This window comes from Megalopta genalis, chromosome 1, assembly GCF_051020955.1.
Source record: "Megalopta genalis isolate 19385.01 chromosome 1, iyMegGena1_principal, whole genome shotgun sequence".
Lineage (NCBI taxonomy): Eukaryota > Metazoa > Arthropoda > Insecta > Hymenoptera > Halictidae > Megalopta > Megalopta genalis.
This window is the reverse complement of record NC_135013.1, coordinates 36759660-36781514: the sequence shown is the minus strand read 5'-3', so window position 1 is coordinate 36781514 and position 21855 is coordinate 36759660. Positions and strand designations below refer to the sequence as shown.

Here is a 21855-nt window from a genome sequence, read left to right as displayed (position 1 = left end):
AAGCAACAAATATAAATGTAAAAATTCGACCCTTATGAATTGAATAAAAATTTATAAAATTGCACTTCAAACATTACATAAAACAATTATTATTTCTGCCAGATTCCAATCTATAAACTGGATAAGTCCTATCAAAGAGAACGTGAACAATAAATTAAGTTAACTTTACATAACAATTTTAAAAGGGACAATTGAGTGAATTTACCAATGGATTGAATCCTTCTACTTTAGTCGGAATTCGAATTCCGTCTAAAGTATATATGACGCAGAAAAATTTGTTTGAATCTCACTGGGTAAAATGGCGATTCGAATGAATTATAATAATCGAAGAACCACGAGTTTCAACAAAGATCACATTTTCCCCGAGAAAAAGTGAGCTTGCCTCGAGCCTTGTACTCAACAGGACTCTTCAGTCAATAGCCCTTGAAGTGTAAATCTGAAAACACTTTAGAACCTAAACGGACGAACCCCCGTTATGCGAACATCTGTATATTGACTATCCAATGTGTTCACCAGATGTTAAACTGTTCCTTTAACTTCTTCCTTAGTAGTAGACGTTTACGTGAATTTGATTTTCATTCAAGGAAAAGAACTTTGCGAAATAGCTGCTACTACGATTCGATTTTTAATCAACACAATAATACTATGACGGTTCACTTAGTTTTAAATAACAATACGTGGAGGAAGGTAATTGATTATTCTGTACTATATAATCTAGAGCCCTCTAGTTGAATACCTTTGTGTCCGTCTTTGTCCGTCTCGCAAAAGATTTCTGCTTATATGTAATTGGACACCTTGAATGTTTACATTGAATGTTTACATTATTCGCCTCTAGCATTGAGATGTTTAGTCTAGTTTCATCGTTGGTGATAAGTGGCGCCTGGGAACCGTAAACGTCGAGAGAAGCACAGCTCTGAATTTCTTCCTCGTTTACTCGCACGGTAATACCTATAACTGTTACGCTATAAGTATTTGCAAATGTATAAAACTAAATAAATATAATTTGACCCAATGCGAGCATTAAGAAGATCTGGAGAGCATCCACACTTCAGTCCCCGTTCATTTAATTTTTTAATTTCAAATTTAGCCGATTGTTTGGGAGTTGAGACGATTGTTCGTTGGTTCGCTTCACCTCAGATTATTAATTGGACTAGTGCTATGTATGTGATCGCCAGCAAGGACAACAATCTTCGTCGAACCTTCACAGTTTCAAAGCCAAGGCATGTATTTATCTAACCAAGCCATGCTAATTTCGTAGCCCCAGAAACAGGCGGCGTTCGCAGGGAACGCGCGGATCAGGACAGGCACGATTCCTCGATAAAGGCCGATCAGTCCATCGCTCTTCACTATCATCGAAAAGACTGATCTCACACCATGCCGATGCTCTCCCAATTTGGACGTCTGCAACTTCGATTTAATTGTGTCGAATGGCATCGAAACCATCCAGTTAATTAAACCCGCGCAACCCCCCGCTAATAACGGCTGCCATGTTATCTGCGAGACAAGACGTGAATTTTCACACGTGTGCAATGGAAGAGGAACAGGAGAAGCATGTTAAAACGGAAGTGTTAAAACAAAGTGATCTTACATTGTCGCAATCACTGGTGATAGTTCGCATGATTTCCTCGTACGAGCAGAAATATAGTCCTGTGGCAGGGACGTCACGGAGGAATGTAGCACAGGTACCGATGTACAGATTACGAAAGCCGCCCTCTTTCCACAGTTTCGTCCCGCAATCCAAAAAACCATGGTATTTAACAATGTTCCCCTTAAGCAATTCCGGTCGAATTATTATTTTTTGTTTTTATGGCACAGCATTACTTGAGGAAAGGTGATAAGTTTTTCTATTACATATCTATTGGTAAATATTTTACTGCTATTGTTTTTTCTTATCGTTTTCATTGTGGTTGGGTGTGAATAAAGTGGAAAACGTTATCAAATTTCATCAATACATTTATTCGATTGTATTTTTGCACATTTATTTGATATTATTCTGCTTTTTACCTGGAATTGCAACAAACACTTGATTCGTTCCGCCGGAACAGTGACGACCGTTGTACTGATACCGCTAAGTACACCCGCGAATAAAACTTGCCCAGCGGTAAGTCTTGTTTGATCTGGATCGGCAACGAGGTCTTTACCGTATCCATATCCCAGGAAACCAATGGCGAATATCGGTACGACCGTTATAAGGGGCGCCATTACACCCTGCAGCAATGTAACTGATTGTTAATATTAACGTTCGAACTTCGAAGACAGAATTTACTGAATTAAGAATAAAAAAACAGGGACTTAGCGTTTAAGAATAAAATTCTCCTTCGGCCGATCAGCATGAACTTTGTGGACGAACGCAAAAAAAAATATATAAGCAATGTGTTAGATACGATGGATAAGCAGAATTCTATCACGTTATGATACGTTATGACGATTGCAACCGGACACGGACGAGATTTTAGCATAGGACGATAACTGAGCGGAAACGATGGCAATGTCGACGATCTCACGTTGCTGCTGGGACAGCAGAAATCTCATTCGTTCGAATAATATACAGCATGGCTGACGCGAGAGAAACGCAACCAATTAGGACGAAGAAGCGGGCACATCATAGTGTTACCCATAGGGGTACGTATCCCCACCAAGTCAGGTATAATATTAGGGTTTGTGTTTGTTCGTGTTCAAGGACCGAAGAAGCCGGCCAGTCTACGATTGTACCCGTCAAGCAAGAGGTACCGTGGAATGTCTAATTCGTTCGTCGAACGTGACGTGACGGAAACATCTACGTGCTACAAACAGTTCAGGATAAAACGACGACTCGATCTTACTTCAAGTGAGCTGAGACACAACATTGTAAAACACTTTTCAAAGAAAACATTCCCGTCGTGGATACTGCAAAAGCATTCGCTGCGACCGTTAAGAATTTATAGAGAGTGGAAACATTTATTTTACAAGGTATCTTTTTTCGTTGAAAAATCTCCGATTTTCCTCGGAACGTTTTCATTATTTACGTTAAGTACGCACGATCGCTGATAAATCGAACGTTCGATCGCTGATGGAAGTGTAACTTTGACGTCAGCCCTTTGAATTTGTCGATATAGACTTTCGTCAATTCCGCGCGTTTGTTCGTGATTGTGTTACGCAAAATCTTTGTTCAATGCAATGACCAAGCGAATGAGTTTGATTGGAATCGGTTATGTTTGAACGTTTACATCGTTCTATTGGGACGACGAAACATGTGAATGTCGACCAACGCAGTACCGAGAGGTAAGTACGTACTTATCCAGATGCCGGCCTCATGTTCACAAACTTAACCGGTCAAACGTAATGTCATACCCTTCGATGTAAATAAACTTTGTAGAAGAAAGATATATATGTATCTACAAATTTTTTCGTAGAGACAAAGGAAATAATCCGATTTAGAAATAAGTTCTAAGATTATAGTACAATGAAATTTATCTTCAACATTAAGTATGCTGAAGATGTTCTTTGATGTCATTAATCAAAGAATTCTTCGTTCAACAAGGACATAAAGGAAAGGCTATCGAATGATAGCATGACAAACATTTCTAGCGTATCCGGTGCATCGTACCGTTACATTTTCAATAATGTTTGCGTTAACCTTCAAATCAGATAATCACAACAAATAGAGATCGATCGAAAAACAACGGACACCGGATCAAAAGATTTCAATAACAATTAGACAATTATCGTGTGAAAAGGGCACTGATAATTACAAGTACAATACAAGTACTATTATTAGACGGCGGATTTTATGCAGTTATTGCAAAAATTTATAAGAGAAATACAAAATGGTGAAAGAGTTGGAAGAATTTGAGAACACTGCTACATTATTTTTGATTGATTAAAACTATTAGAAGAAGACATACACTTTTATTTAGTTCTAGTTTCGTACAATTGCTGAACAAAATTTTTATTTTGCATAAAGATCTGCAGTCTAACGATTGTACACTGCAAGCTAATTTTCTCTCACCCCTTTGTTTGATACCACGCTCCCAATAGGCATAATTAAAATTTGTACCTTGTACAAACTAAATGGTCCTTCCTGCAACACGGTTGTTTTAATCGCATGCCATGTGCCTTTGTAGTTTTCTGGCATCGTTTGCAACCGAAGTTTAACTGTATCTAATGGATGGCCAGTCAAAACTGTAAAGATACCGCCGATCCCACCGGCTATAAATATACGATTTTGCGCTCGTTTACTCTTCCGTCGATAATTCGCATTTGCTTTCTCGTATCTACTTATCAGATATCTTAGTACGCTCTTCTCAGGCATCTTTATTGTTATTATCATGAACGGTCAAGTGCACAACTTTTTTTATAATAGCTGTCGCAACAAAAACAGGGTTAGACACGCGCATTTTTTACATGCTCTACCTCATGTTTACTATATGTAGCAGATTCCATGAATTTCGTTCGATTCGGTGTTATATTCGTTACGATCGATTAGTAACATGAGTCACTTCCGCAGAATCACTTCTGACTCATAGGAAATTTTCTCTTTTATGACACAAACTTCGTATAAGAATATTATATAACTTATTATTTCTTTTGAAAAAATGCTGAAATAATTCATGAAAGAGGAAAATACAAATCTACTAAGTCCTACTTCAGAAGCATGCGGTCTGAGTCTCGGAAGTCGACTGCTGCAGCCAAGTCTCTGCAGTGTCGCTTTTATAAGCGTTATCAACGTTGAGATTATCGCCCAGCAATATTGTTACGGACCTTATCTTATTCTGGGTCGTCTGACATTCCCGCAAGAAGGTTCAACTTTAGCGGTTTGCCATTATTCGGCGCCATTAAAAATCGTAATAATATTGTCCTTTTACAAAATCTATACATATGATGACAAAATGTATACGTCTGCAGAGTCTTGTCCATGTATAATTTTTACCTCGGACGCTGTGGCTTATAATCTTTATAATGAGCATTTGTTCGTAACCCTCTTGGTCTTATCGCGTGTTATCTTGTATATATCGTAAGAAACGAATGATAAGATTTTGAACATATCTGGAACACACACGTGATATTATTACGCGTCGATGTTAAAGAAACTTAAACTCCGAGGCTGTAATATCATCAAAAATGAAAAATAATAAGATAAATCAAATTTATTCACTTTCATTCAAAATATTCGTAACATAATATCTACATAAGGCAAATAATGAAAAATCGCGAAAATTTATTAACCTGATTTCACCCTATCAAGATTAGTGTGAATTTTGCCGTACTGATCGAAAACAGGCGCATACACAAAGTTTGGAATTGTATCGAAGAGTTTCATATTACATGCGATACACGATATCGAGTCGCCATTTTCCATGGGACCGACAGCATTTGTTCCTCTTTTTTATTTCCTCAGATTTATATCAATTGTAAATATTATTGCAACAGTTACGCCAATGTGATGATGGCATCACATTGTATATCACCAATAGCAATAATATGGTCAAAGTTTATCTCAATGGCATAGCAAATGCACCACGATAATTTACTCCTCAACGAAGATACAGTAAGTCTGCGCGCCATAATGAAACGGTAACAGCAACATTCTTTTAAGATTTAAATCTGTAGTTTACACATTTGACATTAATTTTGTCACGTACATTAACAGACAAAATTTATTCCCCGCATGCTTCATTTTTGACGCAGAATATTATTTAAAAATTCTTACACTCAAAAAATGGAAGGAATGTAATAAAAAATATAAATATTTTGTATGTAAAAATGTAATGCGACATGTAGAAATGTAAATATTTTCATTTTTCTTGGTGTTTGTATATGCTGCGCCTAAAGTATATGTATTTGTCACGACGTTCACATCATCCAATTGTATTGGATTGATTTTGTTTTATCTTATCATAAAGAAGCATTGTGTGTTTAAAAATTTTTCCAAGTAAAACACATATTTACATAAACACATTTGTTTCCTTCTGTTTTATATGATATAAAAATTTTATAATCTCCGATTATATATCATAAGAAAAATGCGTTTAGATTCATTTGTTAGTTATGTAACAAATTACATAACCATCCTCTAGAATCATTCCTATTTCCAACCGTAGACACTGACAATGAGACGTTTGTGCATCGAGAAGGATTTCCTATTGGTCTGGAACCGACGTAGAGATTACACTGGAAGATTGTCGGAGTTCTTGAAACCCTCGAGAAAATTTATGGTCGTAAATTCCAGGGCTCAGAAATTCGAAACACCATTTCATGATCTGAGATAGAGATACAGCCACAGTCTCAATAATCCTGTTGTTATTAAAATATTACTTCGCATCCGCGTAATATTCTTTGTTCTTAAATATAACTACACATTATTTTGTAAAACGTATAAAACAGGTTCGAGTACAACGATAGTCAGCAAATAGCTAAACGGTACAGTCAGCACGAATAGAATTGTCATAACTAGTCGAATAGAATCCCTGGGACGAGTCGCAGCAATTATTCAAACATTGCGTCGCCGATCATTTTAAAATCATGAATATCTTGTCGCACTCGCGTTTCAAACAATTGACGCTCTCAGGAGATAGGGTGGGGGAGTGGTGTTACACAGAAAGAGAGAGGGAAGCGAAACGCAAGCGCCCCGATACGGAAAAGCTTGGCGCGCTGATCAGATCACAGACCGTGAAAAGTTTTCCGGGAAGACGCGTTGGAAGGAAGTTCTATCATTCTGAGGGCAGCGGAACATCGTATAACATCATCACCAATTGTCCTTAGTGGTCAACCGAATGTTTGTCTCAGTTATTGTTCACTCGCCTCAATCGGCCGTGTTATCGATGCCTGCCCGCTTGTGACCACGTGTACTGAATACACGAAAGTAATTTGGCCTTAGAAAGGACAGTAAAAGTCATACGTTTCCTCAGTGATGACTGAAACCGCGCGAACGGAAGCCATAACATCGGTAACCTTCGACAACCTTGTACTAAAACAGTGGTTGTACCGCATCGGTCCCGTTCGCCGTTCCGAACTACTGAAAAAGGTGCGATCCCGTTTCTACATTTCGAATTTTATGTCTGTGTCGCGAAAAGGAAGATCTGGATGTCTCTCGTCCATTCGATATCTTTTGAATCATGTGTTACTGACATTGACCTTAGGGGGAGCTTCGCCGAAAGGAAGAAACAATCGAAGATATACGTAAACGTGATCGTCTTGTGAGAAACGTTTGTCTTTTTTTCCTTTTTTTTCCCCTCGATTCATGTTATTTGTTTACGGTCAGAAAACGTTGAACTATGACAGCTATGCGGCAGAGAAGTAATGTCGAATTATGGCGATTGTTTCAGTTGAAGGCTGACCTACAGGACCTGGGTCTCTCTAGGAGACTGGTACATCGAGGTTTGATTCAGTTGGCGACAAAACCGCGCGTAGTTCTTACGCGCGAGCCGACTGCAAGGCGGTATGGGTAAGTTTACAATTATTCGGATGTTATTCATCGTTAACGTGGATGTTCGAAAATACCGCTTTCGGTTACTAGTTTTTTTTTGCATTTTTTTATGCGATGACGAAGTTAAATTTCTGGTTGTGAAACGTATCGGTCGTATCGCTGCCCTCTCGATCTCTCGATGGGAGGCTCGTTTAAAAAAGCTAAGCGTTGGTATTTGATCTAAAAAAAAATTTGTTTGTGTAGATAGCTACCCCATCAGTATAAGATCACGTTTTAATGCTGACAAATTAATTCAAATAGTGTTTTTCGAATAATTCTTCAGAGGTTTAATATTTTTTTATACCTACTAAATCTACTATTAAATTGAAAGTGCATACACAGGATAACACTTGATAGTAAAGTAGAAATATTGTTGATATGAAAATATTAAGAAAATATTTTATTTAAAATTCTCTTTAACATCTATATTAATATACATATCAAATTTGTGTTTCAGACCAAGAAGATTATATGTAAATGAAAATGAAGACAAATCCAGCAAAGTTACAGATAGGTGTACAACTGATATTGAAGTCGGTGAATGTCATTTACAACCGGCACCCGAATTTGTACATGAATCAGTCACAATGGACACTGTTGGTGAAAAAAAGTACAAACAAAATGAAAAGGTGGATGCTATAAGATCCTACAAAACTGTTTCAGAGAGCTGCTCACAGACATTTAAAGCAGCAAATACTCAATCAACATTACAATCTTTTGATAAAGCTTTAGAACAATTAGATATGATTAATTTCGCCAAAAGGAGCGTAATTGAGAAATCAATAAATAAGAAGACCTGTGTATCTCCGGATACCACTATGAAAACACAAGACTGCATTCATAATAGGACATTGCTTTCAAATAGGGAGTCTTTGTGCATTAAAGCTAAAAATTTGAACACACATATTCAAAAAGATGTTAAGTACGCATTGAAAAAGGCTATTTGCTCGAAATCTAATGAAGCATTGTTAAATAGCATGTTAACGCAAAATCAGAAAAATCCTACAAAAGAAAATTTAAGTTCGAATTCCAATAAAATAGATACGGATATTAAGATAGACTATAAATCTAGTAAAGTTAAACATTCCACAGAGAAAAATGTTGAAAGTAAAACAATGTCAAACATTGTTTCACAGAAAGATAGCACTAGCTATACCGATGTACATCTAAGTACATCTAAGAGTTACCAGAAAAGAAAATCACTTGACCCCTTCAGTGGTGACGTAGTAGAGAAAAAAAAACTGATCCTTTCACGAAGTAACATTTCTGGATTAATTGACAAGAGAAAATGGAAAAAGTTGAAGAAATTTCGAAAATATTTTGGAAACTGTATGTCTGTTAGCGAAGATGAACAAGAACAAACTATTTTGCACAGGTACTGTAAAAATAAAAAGAATTTGATTGACTCATGCGATTCTGGAGTGTGTTTTAGTGACGGAAGCGTAACTGCTAATTTTGAAGAAAAGTCGAAACAAACTGGAAGTGTACCTGATTCAACAATGCAAGAAGAATTTAATGAAGATACATCTAAGAAGAATCTTGTGGAGGCTGACAATATACACCAGGAAGAAGATGATAGGAATGAAACTATTACAAGCGCCAATGAAACCGAAAATACAACAATAAATATCATTATATCTGGATCCAATAATTCAGAAGCTGAGATAACTAAAGCAAACACTCAATCCAATACGGACAAAACAACTGAAGAAACGACTTCCACGGAGAACGCTAAAGAAACACTTCAATGGATAGAGGCATCTGAAGCTGACAGTTCTTCAATAGACACTGAGATAATGATGAGTCCAGGAGTTTGTTATACTTTCAAAACAGAACATGGAGAATACGATATACAAAATCTTTCAACTACAGATTTTTCTGATATCCAAGAAGATAATTTAAATAGCGATTTTAACGAACTTCTACAAATGACCTTTGACAGTACTTGCCAAATCAAGTCGAATGGAAATGTAGTTAGTATTCAAGAAAATGTTACCAAAGATTTAAATCAAATTATCGTTAAGGATGATATTGATTTGTCATCTAGTGATGAAAACTGGAATTTAGAAACATTTGCAGAACGAGAATTGGATAGTAAAGGAGATCAAGAAAATGATGATATACCTTTACGCGGGACAGTAATATCGATCAATTCGAAAATGACTATTAAGACTGAGAATGAGTTAGTAAATGATACTATGTGTAGTATGTTAGACAATGTAAATGAAACTGCATCGCAAAAATCTGAATTGGAAAGAACAGTAAAAAAGAAGGAAAGTCAATCCAATCAAAGTTTTCAAGGTAGATTGAGAGTATTATCAAGTGCTGAGCTAGGCTCTAGATGGTGTCCTACACCTATACGCACAGATGTGTGTATAGACGTTATTACTTCAGTATCGCAAGCAGTATCTACAGCGTCCAAGAATTTGCCGGAACCTGTTACTAATACTCCAGCATCGTTACCTACTACGTGCTCTGTTACTGTACCAGTTTCCACTGAAGCAACAGTCCCGCTTACTAATGCAACACAAAGCAACTTTGATTCAGAGTCTGTGGATAAAGGTTTGGTGATGATATGCAATTTGATTAAATCCATACGTTCTTCTCCATTGATATCCATATCGACTTATGATAATGCGCTCTATACGGAGTTCGATAAATTGTGGAAAGGACTAAAGCCTGTGAATTTCCCAACTCTTCTTAACGGAATTATAAAACTGATTAATAAGAAAGAATTTGAAACGATGCCAGTGACTCTCCATGAAATATTTTGTTACACGCCGTCACTACAAAATGTATATACTGAAATATCGAGTAGTCAAGTTTGTAATGTTAATGATTTATGTTGTAACATATGCTGTTTAAGTGGAACAGCAATAGCTACGAATAAGACGACGGTACAGCAAAACGTACAATGGAATTATTCATCTTTAGATACAGGTTTCCAAGAGTCGGTTGCTAGGAACGCTATGCCGCAACAACGTCCCGTACACTTCAATCAAACATCCATAAATCCAAAGTCTGTACAAGGTTCAGAAAAGATTATTTCGCAGTCACATAATGTCCCTCAAAGTGACACACCAATAAGCAATGTGATTGCATCACAGAGTTCACAGCCTTCAAAGGTAAGGAAGCAAAGGGTAACTGCTCGATGGAAAACTTCGCATACGGCCAACCAAAAGTCAGTATCAAATAGAAATGTAGCTCAAAGTATTCCCAGACAACAGCAAGTACCAAATCCATCTGCCAATGCTAATGAAGCAAGAAAATATATGTATATACCAACGTTGAACGGATATGTTAATTATCCACACGTCACACACAATGTTGGCGTGTCTGAAACGAACACATTTTACGATGTAGGCACTACATCTACAACAAATTATCCTACTGCACAAAGTATGAATCCAGTTTACACCATGCAGCCACAAAATATTAACTTGCCATACAACGTGCAATCACAGAATATTAACTCGAAATATGCATTTCAGTCACGAAATATCAATTCTACAGATCAACACTTTCCAAAGACTGTATCTCAACCGTCAACATACAATATAGTACATAGGCCACGTCAAATGCATGGGGCGCAGCTATCTCAAAATACAACGGTAGCTAATTACCCGCCAACAACTATATTTGGTCCAAACAATCAACAACCTATCTTAAGAAATGTACTACAGAATGAGGAAATGTATCAACAGATACAAATGCAACCTCCTCATCCTCCTCCATATCCACAAAATTTCGCAAAACCTACGACGGTAAGAGGGAAGAAACAATTGCACTCAAAAGATCATGCAATGATAACAGGAAACAGCCCACAAGTATCACTGGTATCAACAGCGAAAAACTTCAATATACTGAAACATCTTTCTGATATTCAAAAAATAATACTACTAAAACAAATAAACTTTTACTTTGGTTGCACTATATGGCTGGAACAGGAATTTACGCAAATGAAATGGCAAAAGGTTCAATCTGAAAGAACAATGTTACTTAACTTTCACACACTCTTGAAACATCTTGTAGACAAGATATTGCATGATCTTTCACAGAACAAGTATCAGTCGGTGAGTGAAAAGAATCAAACCATACGCAATGTTGATACTGATGCTCCGGAAGAGCCGCAAATTACCGTTGAAGGGAGTGGTGCTCATTGCAAAGTCGATGTTTCACACGGGAAAAAAGTACAAAGCAACGCAACCGCTTGTGTACTACAACAAAATTTAAATGGTGCAATAGTGCAAAATCAGCCGAATAAAGGACCGGAAATAGCGGATACACCAGAAAATACAGAATACAGTGGCAAGGCACAAAAATCAGAATATACAGTACGTGATCAGAAAGATAATCAAGGAACTGTTCAAAAGAACACTTGTCCTCGACCTGTATCATTATTAGAAACTGAAACTGTATTAAAAGATACTGAAAATGTAGAAAGTGGAATAGAAAGAAACTGGCAAGACTCTACGGAAAAACAACACTCGAGTAAACCAGAAAAAGTACCTGAAAATAGTTCTAATTCAGTTAAAGAGGAAGCGTTAAATTTAGTAGAATCTAATAAAGACAAGTCGTTGCAGATGAATTCTCATTTAGTTACTGTATTAATATCGCCAGACAGCGATCATGTAACCGTTGTGGATATTGTTAAGTCTCACGAGGTTACGGAGAACGTATTCAAAACAATGGATACTGAAATAACAAAAGACAGCGAATGTTCGCAAAATGAAAGGTTAAATTTATCCGCGGAGGATTCTATGTCTGAAACATTATCTAAAAATTCCGATACTAATTCTGAAAGCTCTCAAAATGTATTTGTTATTGAAGAGGAAGAAACTTGTTCTACACAGATCGCGGATGTCAGGAGTATTTCACTCAAAACGTTTGAGGAAATGGGACTAGGTAGTTGTACATCTACAGTTTTTGAAGAAAATATTATAGAGGAAGAAATTAAAGTATGTCTATGTTGCAGCAAACTCAGCACTGTAGTATGTTCGCTCTGTTTGGAAGCTAAATACTGTTCGAAAGAATGTTCGGAATTACATTGGCCAGAACATTACAAAATTTGTAAGCTTGTATGAAGACTGTATACTTATCAGATAACACATTTTCTGCATTTACTCCTTCCAACATAAGTTACTCCCATTGTGACTCTGTTATGTTAAACAGTATTTGTTGTTGCTGTTTTGAGCTAGAATTTAAGAATGTTATTTTTTTTATATAAAACTATTTTTTAAATTATTGCCTTTTGTACAAATTCAGGAAAATATAAATACTATTGAAAAATTATGTTATACGTTACATATTACAATCATTTAAACTTAAAAATTAATTTTCACTTGTGTTTTTGTTCACATATTCATGTATTCTATTACTTAAGTAATTGTTTTAATATTCAAATACGGATTTTGTTTGACTGAATATTGTATGAATGTAGGCAGCAAAGTATTAATTTGTATAAGTACATTCTATTGTGCAAACAATAGAAAAAAGAATCTTACTGTATTTTATCAATTTTTATTAATATCACAGTCTGCAACATAATACAGAACAAGGATACGTACATAATGTAGGATATAGACTAGATACTAGTTACACGTTGACCTTATTCTTCATATCCAACACCTTTAATCCAGTTTGTCTTAGGATTATGGAAAAGTGAATGTTTACCATCGCCCCATGGGAAAGGCTGCAACATAGTTACCAAATTCCAGTTTTATTTTAAGCTAATTTTACGCATATGAAAGAAAAATTAAGTTTTATCTTGTACCTTCCTCATAACCTTTAAATAAGGAAGTTCAATAGGCTCTGGTCTTTTATGTGGATGAAAACTGTTTATGTAGCAGTTCGCCATTGCAAGCAAAATACATGGTGCACCGACAAAAAGAGAGATGTACTTCCATAGTCTGATGGCACCTACAATTCGAAACATTACATAATATAAATTCATAACCTTAAAAATTTAATAGTTTAATATGACATTAATGAACTTGGACACAAATGTTGCTGTTCAGAAAACTTTTTATACGAATAGATTAGATTAGCATCGCAAAAATGTGTTCTTGTAATCAGATTCGTTCAGTTACCGATAACATAAAACGTAGTATTCAATGTATTATACGTAATCTATATTAATTTCTAAACATGCATAGCTTACCATCTCCAGAGCGATGACTACGTTGTTCTACTGTTGCGACAACGTTCCTCCGGATGACCTGGCCAAATTGGCCCAATTTTGGTATTTTAGACATAAGGAGCATCGCTCAGCAATGGTATACTTTTCGTTGCCTATACGCTATGTGTGCTATCCAGTGCTATCGACGATTCTCTGTCAGAGAAGAGCAGAATAAAACCGCAGAAAACATATCGTAGTATATACATAGACCGAAAACCGCAATAATTTTCCTAGTTCATGTTAACTGTTTTACCGATCTAGAAGTATAACCATAGACGAAGTAAAAGAATAGATCAAACACCTTATGAGGTTTCGTGTCAATCCTTAAATTACTGTTAATTATATTTCTCTTCACGCAATTTTTCTGTATGATCGTTTTGACTTGAAAATTTAATAATTATTTCGTTTAACATAAAAATCATTTTATTTTCCTTTACACTGCAACATTCGTTCACACTCGACTTTCATGCGCTTAATTTTAGCGCGACTATCCAATAAATTAAAAACCAATTAGTGTTCAATGTTTATTCCTTCTGCTGCAAGTGTAGATTCCGGGTTTGTATGTCGGTAAAAATGGTACGTAGTACGTCCACTTCCATCTGTAAACAAGAAAATCGATAATGTGTAGTATGTACACACATTATAAAGTATGATAAACTTTATGAGCATATAATGAATTTATAAAGTATAACAATAGTAAGAGGTTCCTATACCTCCTCAAAACGTTCATTCCGAACGGAAAATCGAAGGTATTGGGCACGTATTCTCCTTGATCCTGTTTGTCATCGGTTTCAGTATTTAATTCCATTTCCTTTGACCAAGCTATGAGTCCACGTTCCTCGGGTGTACCTGAATTAAAATATATATAATTTTTTAATGAATACGCAGTGCTAAAGAATGTTCTGAGGGTACAGGAATGTTTGGGAGACAAAGAGTAAGAAAATAATTAGAATGAAAATTAAAAAATGACAAACTAGGTAGTGGAAAAATGCTCAAATTGGTAGTCAATTTTACCGATGAAGCAAATACACTTTGGACAATGTGCAATGTCGCCTAAATTACTTGCAATCGATAATTTGTGTATCAATTTGAGCATTTTGCCACTATATCCATTGGCGCTATTTTTACATTTTTAGTGGGTTTAGTATTGTGGTAACATCTGTGTCAGATGATTCGTGCCGGATTTGCATTGTACCTTACGTGAAAAGTGGCTAGAATTGTCTGTTCTCCATATTTGCAATAATAAATAAACTTTCTTCGCATGATATAGATGTAGGAAAGTCTCTTGATCATTTCTGTACCCTATACACATGTGTTTAACTACTATAATGATGGATTTCATGCTATTTTTGATACACGTTTTCTCTATATGCCGAATTCTGTAAGAACCATTTCTAGCTGTAGGAAATATCCAATTTTCTGTACATTCATTCTTTGCATGAAATGAATGCAGATAATTCCCCTGAATATTTTTATACCTTCAAAATATCCTTTTAGCCCCATAATTGCCATATTTTATCTTATTTCAAATTCTTATTACAGATGGTTTAATCCAAACACGGCGGATAATCAATGTTCTATTATACTTGCCTAAAGTTCGCAAAAATTGTTTTACACAAAATACCTGGTATAATATTGTCCAGCAAACATCCCACTACACCTCCAACCAAGATCGTCGTGCTAAGTAATACCGTAAGTACACCGTCCGCTATATCATTTCCGGTCTGTATCACGTCCGAGTGTTTGATCATCCATTTCGACAATACCTGAACATATATTGACGAGTAAGATTATTTATTAAATATCTTTGTTCGACACAGAATAAGATAAGATCTCACCAGAGGGAAGAAAATTGAGAACCCCAGGATGTAAAGGTTCCTCGCCGAGTTCAGATCTACGTATTGCAACGCGGAGAGACCTATCAAAACGAAAATATTTGCATAGTTGTCAATCACTATCTTCCCTGGGTATTCCAATACTAATTGTTTTACCACACCGAAGGCACAAATCATCCCGAACATCACGCAGAATATCCCGCCCACTATCGGCTCTGGAATGATGATGAACACAGCGCCGAATTTGCTGATTAGTCCCTGCAGAATCATTAATGCACAGGCCCACTGGATCACTCTGCGGCTACCGACTTTCGTAACACCTGTACGCATTTTAATCGATCATCGATAATGTTCTCTTTACGTTTCTAGTAATTCTCTTATTTAATATAAATTTAAATGGATTACCAAGTACACTCTTTGCAGATTGCTTACCTATCGTTCCAACGTTTTCGCCGAAGGTGTTGGTGCCATTTCCGCTGCCCCATAAGCCAGCCAACATGGTACCAAGGCCCTCCATACCGATACCACGGTTAATTGCATGCACCGGAGGCGGAGGAGCACCTAGAAATTAATTTACATCCGTTCTATTAGATGCTTAGACTCGAGATCCTAGAGATATGAATCTGGTACCACGCACCACACATCCTGGACGTCGTAGGATAATAACTTATGGATTCCACGGTGCAAGCTAACACTCCAGCCAGCATACCAAGCACGCCGGACAATGTCACCGTAGGAGTACCCCACTGACCAGGATAAGGAACCCTAAACCATGGCGATTGATTAATGATTTTCAGCTTGCTGTCCGCCCTAGCTGGATGACCCTCTGGCAGAGCATCGGTTACGGTTAAAATTGTGCAAATTATCCACATGACTACGATCGTCAGTAGCACCTGGAACAGACGAGTAGTCTAATCCTTTTCTTCTAATAAATGAATAAGTAAGAGAAATATCGCTGTTCTCACCGGGAACAATTTGAACAGTTCAAACCACGCGACTCGTATCCCCTGGCCTTTGCGGTACATTAGAATCGGAAATGGCACGTTCACCAATATTTGCGAGTACAGTGTTAACATCAATATTGTTCTGAAAAAAGATCAATGCGTATAACTTTCACCGATCAATTTTTTGCTCGGATAGAATCAGATAATCTTGAACATACCCAGCTGCAATACCCCAATGCTGTGATGCTGCGTCAGCTGCATTCTCGAAGAGGGACAATCCTACTAAAGAGACTGTCGGCGCAATCGTAAGCGGCGTTATGAATTTCAATAAGTATCCGATAATTCCTACGGAAATGTATATTCCATTGTAGATAAGGTGTTTGAATTTTTGAGTGTTGTTTTACAGTGTTCTTGAATACCTCCGAATCCAACTACTACTTGGAACAACGCGGAAACAGCAATAGCCCCTGAGAGCTCTCTCATTCTGACCTGCCACAGTTCGGTTCGATTTTCTGCAGACATTTCGTTCATCACTTCCGGTGCAGGACATTTCCATTGCGGAAGATTCAATATCGCCAGGGTCGGGACTAAAAACGATATGGTTCCTCCTTGGACTAAAGGTAGCCTAAAAGATAAAGTGTTAATTACAACAGACGATTTCTTCTTCATTTTGACTTCGTGTTAGCATACTTGCAAAATCAAATTGTTTTGCTTCTCATTATGAAATACTTCGGTTCTCTTTGCATTTGATACATGCAATTATTAAAGGACTAATGCAGATTATTCAATTTTGAATTATATGTACTTCCTAACTCTTCGCGTCTACTTTTACCCAGTGACGTATTTTTAATGTCATCGTTAGACAGATCTTGAATCTAAGTGCTGTCATATGGAATCTTTTTAGATTTCTATGAGAGGGCTAATTAATTCTTCAAACTGTTCTAAGAACTATGGCTTCTTTTTACTAGGCTGAACTCGAATACGTGTAGAAATACAGGAGCAGAAGATTCCATTGAGTTCGCCTCACGATGCTATAAATTCCGGAAGAATGATCCGCGGCTTCCAGAATTGCAGAGCTCCTCTCGCTTCGAGCAATAAAATTTGAACATTCGAACAAAAAGGTAATATGTTCCGAGAAACCGTCGGGAATTGCTAACGATCTATAAATCTTGTTAAATAAGAGTACAAGGCGGTCTCGTCAAGAGTAAAATTACGAAGTACGGAGCCTGGACAAGTTGCCATGTACATACATCGTTGGTAGGTGCGGAGCAAGCTGTCTCGAGTATTGAATTTCAAATTCATGTAAATTATGGATGCTCGTGTGTACTTTTAATTACTTTCTTGTTAGAAAAACTGTTTGTATTATTTCCGGATACTTTGATCTTACTCAACGGTTGTAAATCAGTCAACGTAATGATGTGTTTTCCACCTACTGTCCGATTGACAAGTGAAAATTAATGAATCTCAAACTTCGTTGGGAATCTTTTAAAGTGCTGAAAATATTTTTCTCGGGGAATTAAGTGTTTGAAGCATAGACCCTCGAAGGACTGGCCACGTGGGGGAAAGAGAAATTATCGGACACCGAAATTCTATCTCTCCCATGTGCGCAACGTAGGAGGTCGGGTCTCAAGGAGAGGTCGTAAAAAAGAGACGATAACGAAAAGCAGGGTCGCCAGAAAGTCCTTACAAGCGACCGTTTTCCTGGAGTGTTGTTTTTAGAGGTAACTCTCCCCCTGTCGGAACAAATGACCACCGATATCCCAAAATGATATTTACTTGTAAAATTTCAATGCCAAATTTAGTATCATAAAAACCAGCGGTGGATCGTGAAAAGCTCAAATCCTACGTTCGGCAACACTGTTTGCGAGATACACACGCAACCATAATGCTGGCGTCTGTTAAACGTCACTAATCGATTTAATGGGCTAGAATGATTCGCTGCCATGCCTCTTTGTCAAGCTTAAATTGCTCTGTTGCTTAAAGTGATCTGTTAAAATGAGGATTTGATGGTTTGTTAAAACAGCTGATCGGACTGATAAATTTTGTAAATCGTGATAACAATGAAGTACCTGCAGCCTATAATAGTCTGAAACAGCGTCACCAATCCTGTTACGAAGATCATGGTGGAGATTATGTAGCTCCTCGATGGATCATCCTCCGCCATGCAAAGCGCCGGCGTCAGGATAAAGGGAATGGAAACGATGGCTCCGATCATGGTCAAATAATGCTGGAAACGCCGATCGAATTTATTTTCAAAGTTTCATTAGATACGAACAGATTAAGTGGAATTATGTGGTAAGCACGTGACACGATTGTAGCAATCTCTTTCTGTAGCAATCTCTTTTCGATGAGTCTTCACACCGTGCGTCTTCCAAAGCAAGTATCATAATAGATATTTTGATAAGCTTTATCTAACTTCTAAAATAAACTAAGCTTCAATTTGACGTCAACCTTCGAAAATTAATTATTACAGGTAGAAATTTGAAACCGCTAATTTATCTCTACAGATAAATAACGAGGCGTACAATTTTTATTAGCCCTATAAACATTTATTATTATGGACGAATATAGTAAAGATTTACATTTGAATATTGATTGATATCAGAACAGTACCTGAAGAGCCATGAACAGGCAGAGGTACCATGGTGGAACGTCATCGATCCCGTACGTGAGTTTCACACCCTTTTTGTTATCGTCAACTTTCGTGCTCTCAGGTGAACAGTTTGAGCTGTCTAGATTCTGGAGCAATAAAACAGGTCATACATTGTGAACAAATGATTAGATCATCGGTTTTCTCAATTAACCCCAATTTTTCGCAATTTACTGTCCTAAAAGCACGATAGCAATTCATCAATCGCAGAATCTTTCTACTTTATCGAATTCCATCGATTTTAACGCATAGAATTCGTAGTCTGCTTATTATTAACAGCTACCTATATTTAATTGCCTCATATATAAATATAGAGAAATATATTTAACTTTGCTAGTTTACACGATGGAAGTTAATGACACGTTAATAATAAGAATAAGAAGAAAAGTTTCGTAAAATTAGACCAGTATTAATCGATAGACCTATGGGAAAAATACTGCGGAGGCTTATCTAACATTCTCAATTCAGCACATTGTTTCCGTGCATATCAAACAATTTTCCGATTCACTGGAGACTGAGGTTTTTCGATGGAATCGTTACTTTTCACTGGCGAATTCGAACGGGCTGCATCGAGTACACTATCTTTGCGCGAAAATATTTGTTATTGTAATAAGATACTTAGTTACGCAATTATGTAGGAGAACCGATCAATCTGAATATTTGTATCACTAATTACCGGAGAACTACGTTGCCACGTTAAAACGAGAGACAGAAAAATACAATAAAAGGAAATATTAGATAATCCAGATCGTGTATTTATGCAAAGGATCGTATTAGTATGGAACAATGTTTTATCGTCGCGGATTTTCTCGGTTCACTGTCGCTGTGAAATCCTGATTATCCGAATCAACTTCGTACTTACGAGAAACTTGTTTTCACGGTGCGAATTAAAAACTTTTATGCAGTTTAATGTTGCTCTCATTTCAAGACAAAGATTCTTAATTTCCCTTTCATTCGAGACCTCTAGGCTGTAGGTAGATCTTCAGGCAACATACAAATTTTCTAAGTCGATTGTACGGTACCGAAATGAGATAAAAATCTTGCATGTTCATTTAATAATTTTACCAAGCCAATAATAGTGTAACAATCGATTTTCAACCATGAGTTTCTGTCCTTAATGCGTAAAATCCGCAGCCTAAAGATCACAATTCCCGCGACCACTTATAACAGACTATTAGACGATTAATTTCACTATTCTAATAGAAATAATTGCCTTGAAAATACTTGAAAAAAAACTTGGGAGGAAAGATCGAACGGAGTTTAGAGCTTCCGGTTTGTTTAATCGAGAGAAATAATGTAATCGTTCATAAACATGTGGGAAAATAAATCGCGATTGCTTTTTTTAGCGGTAGAACGCCGATACATATCGAGAGCTAGTAATCGATGGAACACGTGTTGGCGCCGTGGGATTCGATTCCCTAGCACCATTAAAATTCTATGTATCTCATAATCGCGGATATTTAAACATGGTAGATTTCTTGTGTACCAGAACTGCCATTGCTCGAGTTCTTACAGGTCCGATTACGATCTAAATAAACATATATCAATAAGGTCTTTCTGTGGAACGGCTAAAGTTCACGATCAAGTTTAGCCAGCAATTTGTGTTCCTCAAATCATTTGATGTCCTGGTCGTAGATCGTATCTGTAGCGGAAACGTCCAATTATTCAGATATTATTTTCCTCGATTCGCTACTAAGATTAACCTAACGATGTTCTAATTACTTCAAAATCGTGAATACACATCACGGATCGAGCTAATGCTGTCAGTTTTTGTATGATAAACAGTGAATTATAGGATCAAGTTTTATGTCCCGAGAGGTACAGTAAATTCTCCCCGATTTTCGTTTAGCTTGTAAACAAAAACAGGCAATTTTGGAAGAAGAGATACGGTTATACAAGCCTCGCGGCTCGTTTTTATAGTTGTTGACAATCGGTGACTATAAAAAACGAGCCGCGAGGCGCGAAAAATCATATCAGTTCTTCCCAAATTGTCCATATTTGTTTACAAGCTGAAGGATAATTGACGAAAATTTACTGTATTGACAGTTCTAGAATATGAATAAAGAATGAAGTTCAATGGAAAATATTTTCGTACAAATAATATTAAGATTGTGGGATAAATAGTGAGTTGTAGAGTAAAATTTTGATAAATTATATTAAATGTTCTATGTTAAAAATATCTAAAGAATTAAAGTAGAAGCTGGAGCTATCTGCAATCTACAAATGAAAGAATATCGATCGTTGTGCGGTCGATTTACAAGCTTTGACATTAGAGAGAGCTTCGATAAATAACACGAAAACTATTACTAAAAATATTGTACTTTATTAGTTTCTTGATACATTAATCAACAGAACTAAGTATACTATTCCAGCAGCTGCAAAGGGAATATTATCGCGCTTTAATTACTCTTAACGACCCTTGTCAGCCGCGTGAAAAGGATTCGACGAATCTTCAGGATTGATCGGAACAATGAAATTATACTAAAATTTGTTGACTTACGAGCTCGGTCATCTGCATCGTTGCCACCGACATTTCGATATCGTGTTCTCACTTAAATAATCCGTAATTAAGAGTGCGAAATTCGATTGAATGCCATGTAGAGCACCGGGTCTTGCGAAACCGTCGCGATAGTCGATCTACGTCGCCGTCGGATATCCACGTTAAACCGATGTTAGCAACCGACTGTGTCAATAGACGCGATCGCTCCTTAATTTATCACTAAATGCTACGCTCAAAGACGAGGCGACTCCGAGATTCTACGTGTACGATTTCGGTAATCGGTTGCCAGTGAAAAAGTGACTTT

At 36.9% G+C, this 21855-nt stretch overlaps 4 protein-coding genes across 7 annotated transcripts; 1 reads left to right on the top strand and 3 right to left on the bottom strand.

The window, feature by feature from the left end:
• Positions 1 to 1932: 1932 nt before the first annotated feature.
• On the bottom strand, positions 1933 to 6491 carry LOC117223181 (mitochondrial carnitine/acylcarnitine carrier protein). 2 transcript variants are annotated; one of them, XM_033475348.2, is made up of 2 exons: positions 4037 to 6491; positions 1933 to 2208 (listed from the first exon to the last, which is right to left on the bottom strand). In XM_033475348.2, the coding sequence occupies exons 1-2, from the start codon at positions 4307 to 4309 to the stop codon at positions 1936 to 1938; spliced, it is 546 nt and encodes a 181-aa protein (XP_033331239.2). In that variant the 5' UTR covers positions 4310 to 6491; the 3' UTR covers positions 1933 to 1935. The 2 variants fall into 2 exon arrangements, with proteins under 2 accessions (XP_033331239.2, XP_076383201.1); XM_076527086.1 differs by having other exon boundaries at positions 3989 to 4309.
• LOC117223170 (uncharacterized) lies at positions 2218 to 12736 on the top strand. 3 transcript variants are annotated; one of them, XM_033475331.2, is made up of 4 exons: positions 2218 to 2949; positions 7305 to 7423; positions 7902 to 12349; positions 12420 to 12736. In XM_033475331.2, the coding sequence occupies exons 1-4, from the start codon at positions 2737 to 2739 to the stop codon at positions 12434 to 12436; spliced, it is 4797 nt and encodes a 1598-aa protein (XP_033331222.2). In that variant the 5' UTR covers positions 2218 to 2736; the 3' UTR covers positions 12437 to 12736. The 3 variants fall into 3 exon arrangements, with proteins under 3 accessions (XP_033331222.2, XP_076383135.1, XP_076383136.1); XM_076527020.1 differs by having other exon boundaries at positions 7902 to 12736; XM_076527021.1 differs by lacking the exon at positions 2218 to 2949 and adding an exon at positions 6871 to 7003 and having other exon boundaries at positions 7902 to 12736.
• A 212-nt stretch (positions 12737 to 12948) lies between these two features.
• On the bottom strand, positions 12949 to 13792 carry LOC117223183 (cytochrome c oxidase subunit 6A1, mitochondrial). The gene is made up of 3 exons (XM_033475351.2): positions 13605 to 13792; positions 13218 to 13363; positions 12949 to 13136 (listed from the first exon to the last, which is right to left on the bottom strand). The coding sequence occupies exons 1-3, from the start codon at positions 13705 to 13707 to the stop codon at positions 13053 to 13055; spliced, it is 333 nt and encodes a 110-aa protein (XP_033331242.2). The 5' UTR covers positions 13708 to 13792; the 3' UTR covers positions 12949 to 13052.
• A 227-nt stretch (positions 13793 to 14019) lies between these two features.
• LOC117223176 (solute carrier family 23 member 1) lies at positions 14020 to 21784 on the bottom strand. The gene is made up of 13 exons (XM_033475338.2): positions 21552 to 21784; positions 19015 to 19140; positions 18471 to 18628; positions 16821 to 17026; positions 16620 to 16746; positions 16423 to 16543; positions 16095 to 16350; positions 15890 to 16018; positions 15619 to 15777; positions 15461 to 15540; positions 15247 to 15388; positions 14336 to 14471; positions 14020 to 14221 (listed from the first exon to the last, which is right to left on the bottom strand). The coding sequence occupies exons 1-13, from the start codon at positions 21582 to 21584 to the stop codon at positions 14140 to 14142; spliced, it is 1755 nt and encodes a 584-aa protein (XP_033331229.2). The 5' UTR covers positions 21585 to 21784; the 3' UTR covers positions 14020 to 14139.
• Between the last annotated feature and the right edge of the window lie 71 nt (positions 21785 to 21855).

Excerpts from the sequence above, each read along its gene's own strand:
- LOC117223170 (XM_076527020.1), top strand. The coding sequence starts at position 2,737 with ATGTCTAATTCGTTCGTCGAACGTGACGTGACGGAAACATCTACGTGC. Across the intron at positions 2,950-7,304 it reads GGAAACATTTATTTTACAAG|TTGAAGGCTGACCTACAGGA; the intron begins GTATCTTTTTTC and ends CGATTGTTTCAG. Across the intron at positions 7,424-7,901 it reads CCGACTGCAAGGCGGTATGG|ACCAAGAAGATTATATGTAA; the intron begins GTAAGTTTACAA and ends TTTGTGTTTCAG.
- LOC117223181 (XM_076527086.1), bottom strand. The coding sequence starts at position 4,309 with ATGATAATAACAATAAAGATGCCTGAGAAGAGCGTACTAAGATATCTG. Across the intron at positions 2,209-3,988 it reads GCGTGGTATCAAACAAAGGG|GGTGTAATGGCGCCCCTTAT; the intron begins GTGAGAGAAAAT and ends ACATTGCTGCAG.
- LOC117223183 (XM_033475351.2), bottom strand. The coding sequence starts at position 13,707 with ATGCTCCTTATGTCTAAAATACCAAAATTGGGCCAATTTGGCCAGGTC. Across the intron at positions 13,364-13,604 it reads TAGTCATCGCTCTGGAGATG|GTGCCATCAGACTATGGAAG; the intron begins GTAAGCTATGCA and ends TTCGAATTGTAG. Across the intron at positions 13,137-13,217 it reads ATTTAAAGGTTATGAGGAAG|CCTTTCCCATGGGGCGATGG; the intron begins GTACAAGATAAA and ends ACTATGTTGCAG.
- LOC117223176 (XM_033475338.2), bottom strand. The coding sequence starts at position 21,584 with ATGTCGGTGGCAACGATGCAGATGACCGAGCTC. Across the intron at positions 15,778-15,889 it reads CGAAAACGTTGGAACGATAG|GTGTTACGAAAGTCGGTAGC; the intron begins GTAAGCAATCTG and ends AAATGCGTACAG. Across the intron at positions 15,541-15,618 it reads CGGGATGATTTGTGCCTTCG|GTCTCTCCGCGTTGCAATAC; the intron begins GTGTGGTAAAAC and ends TCGTTTTGATAG.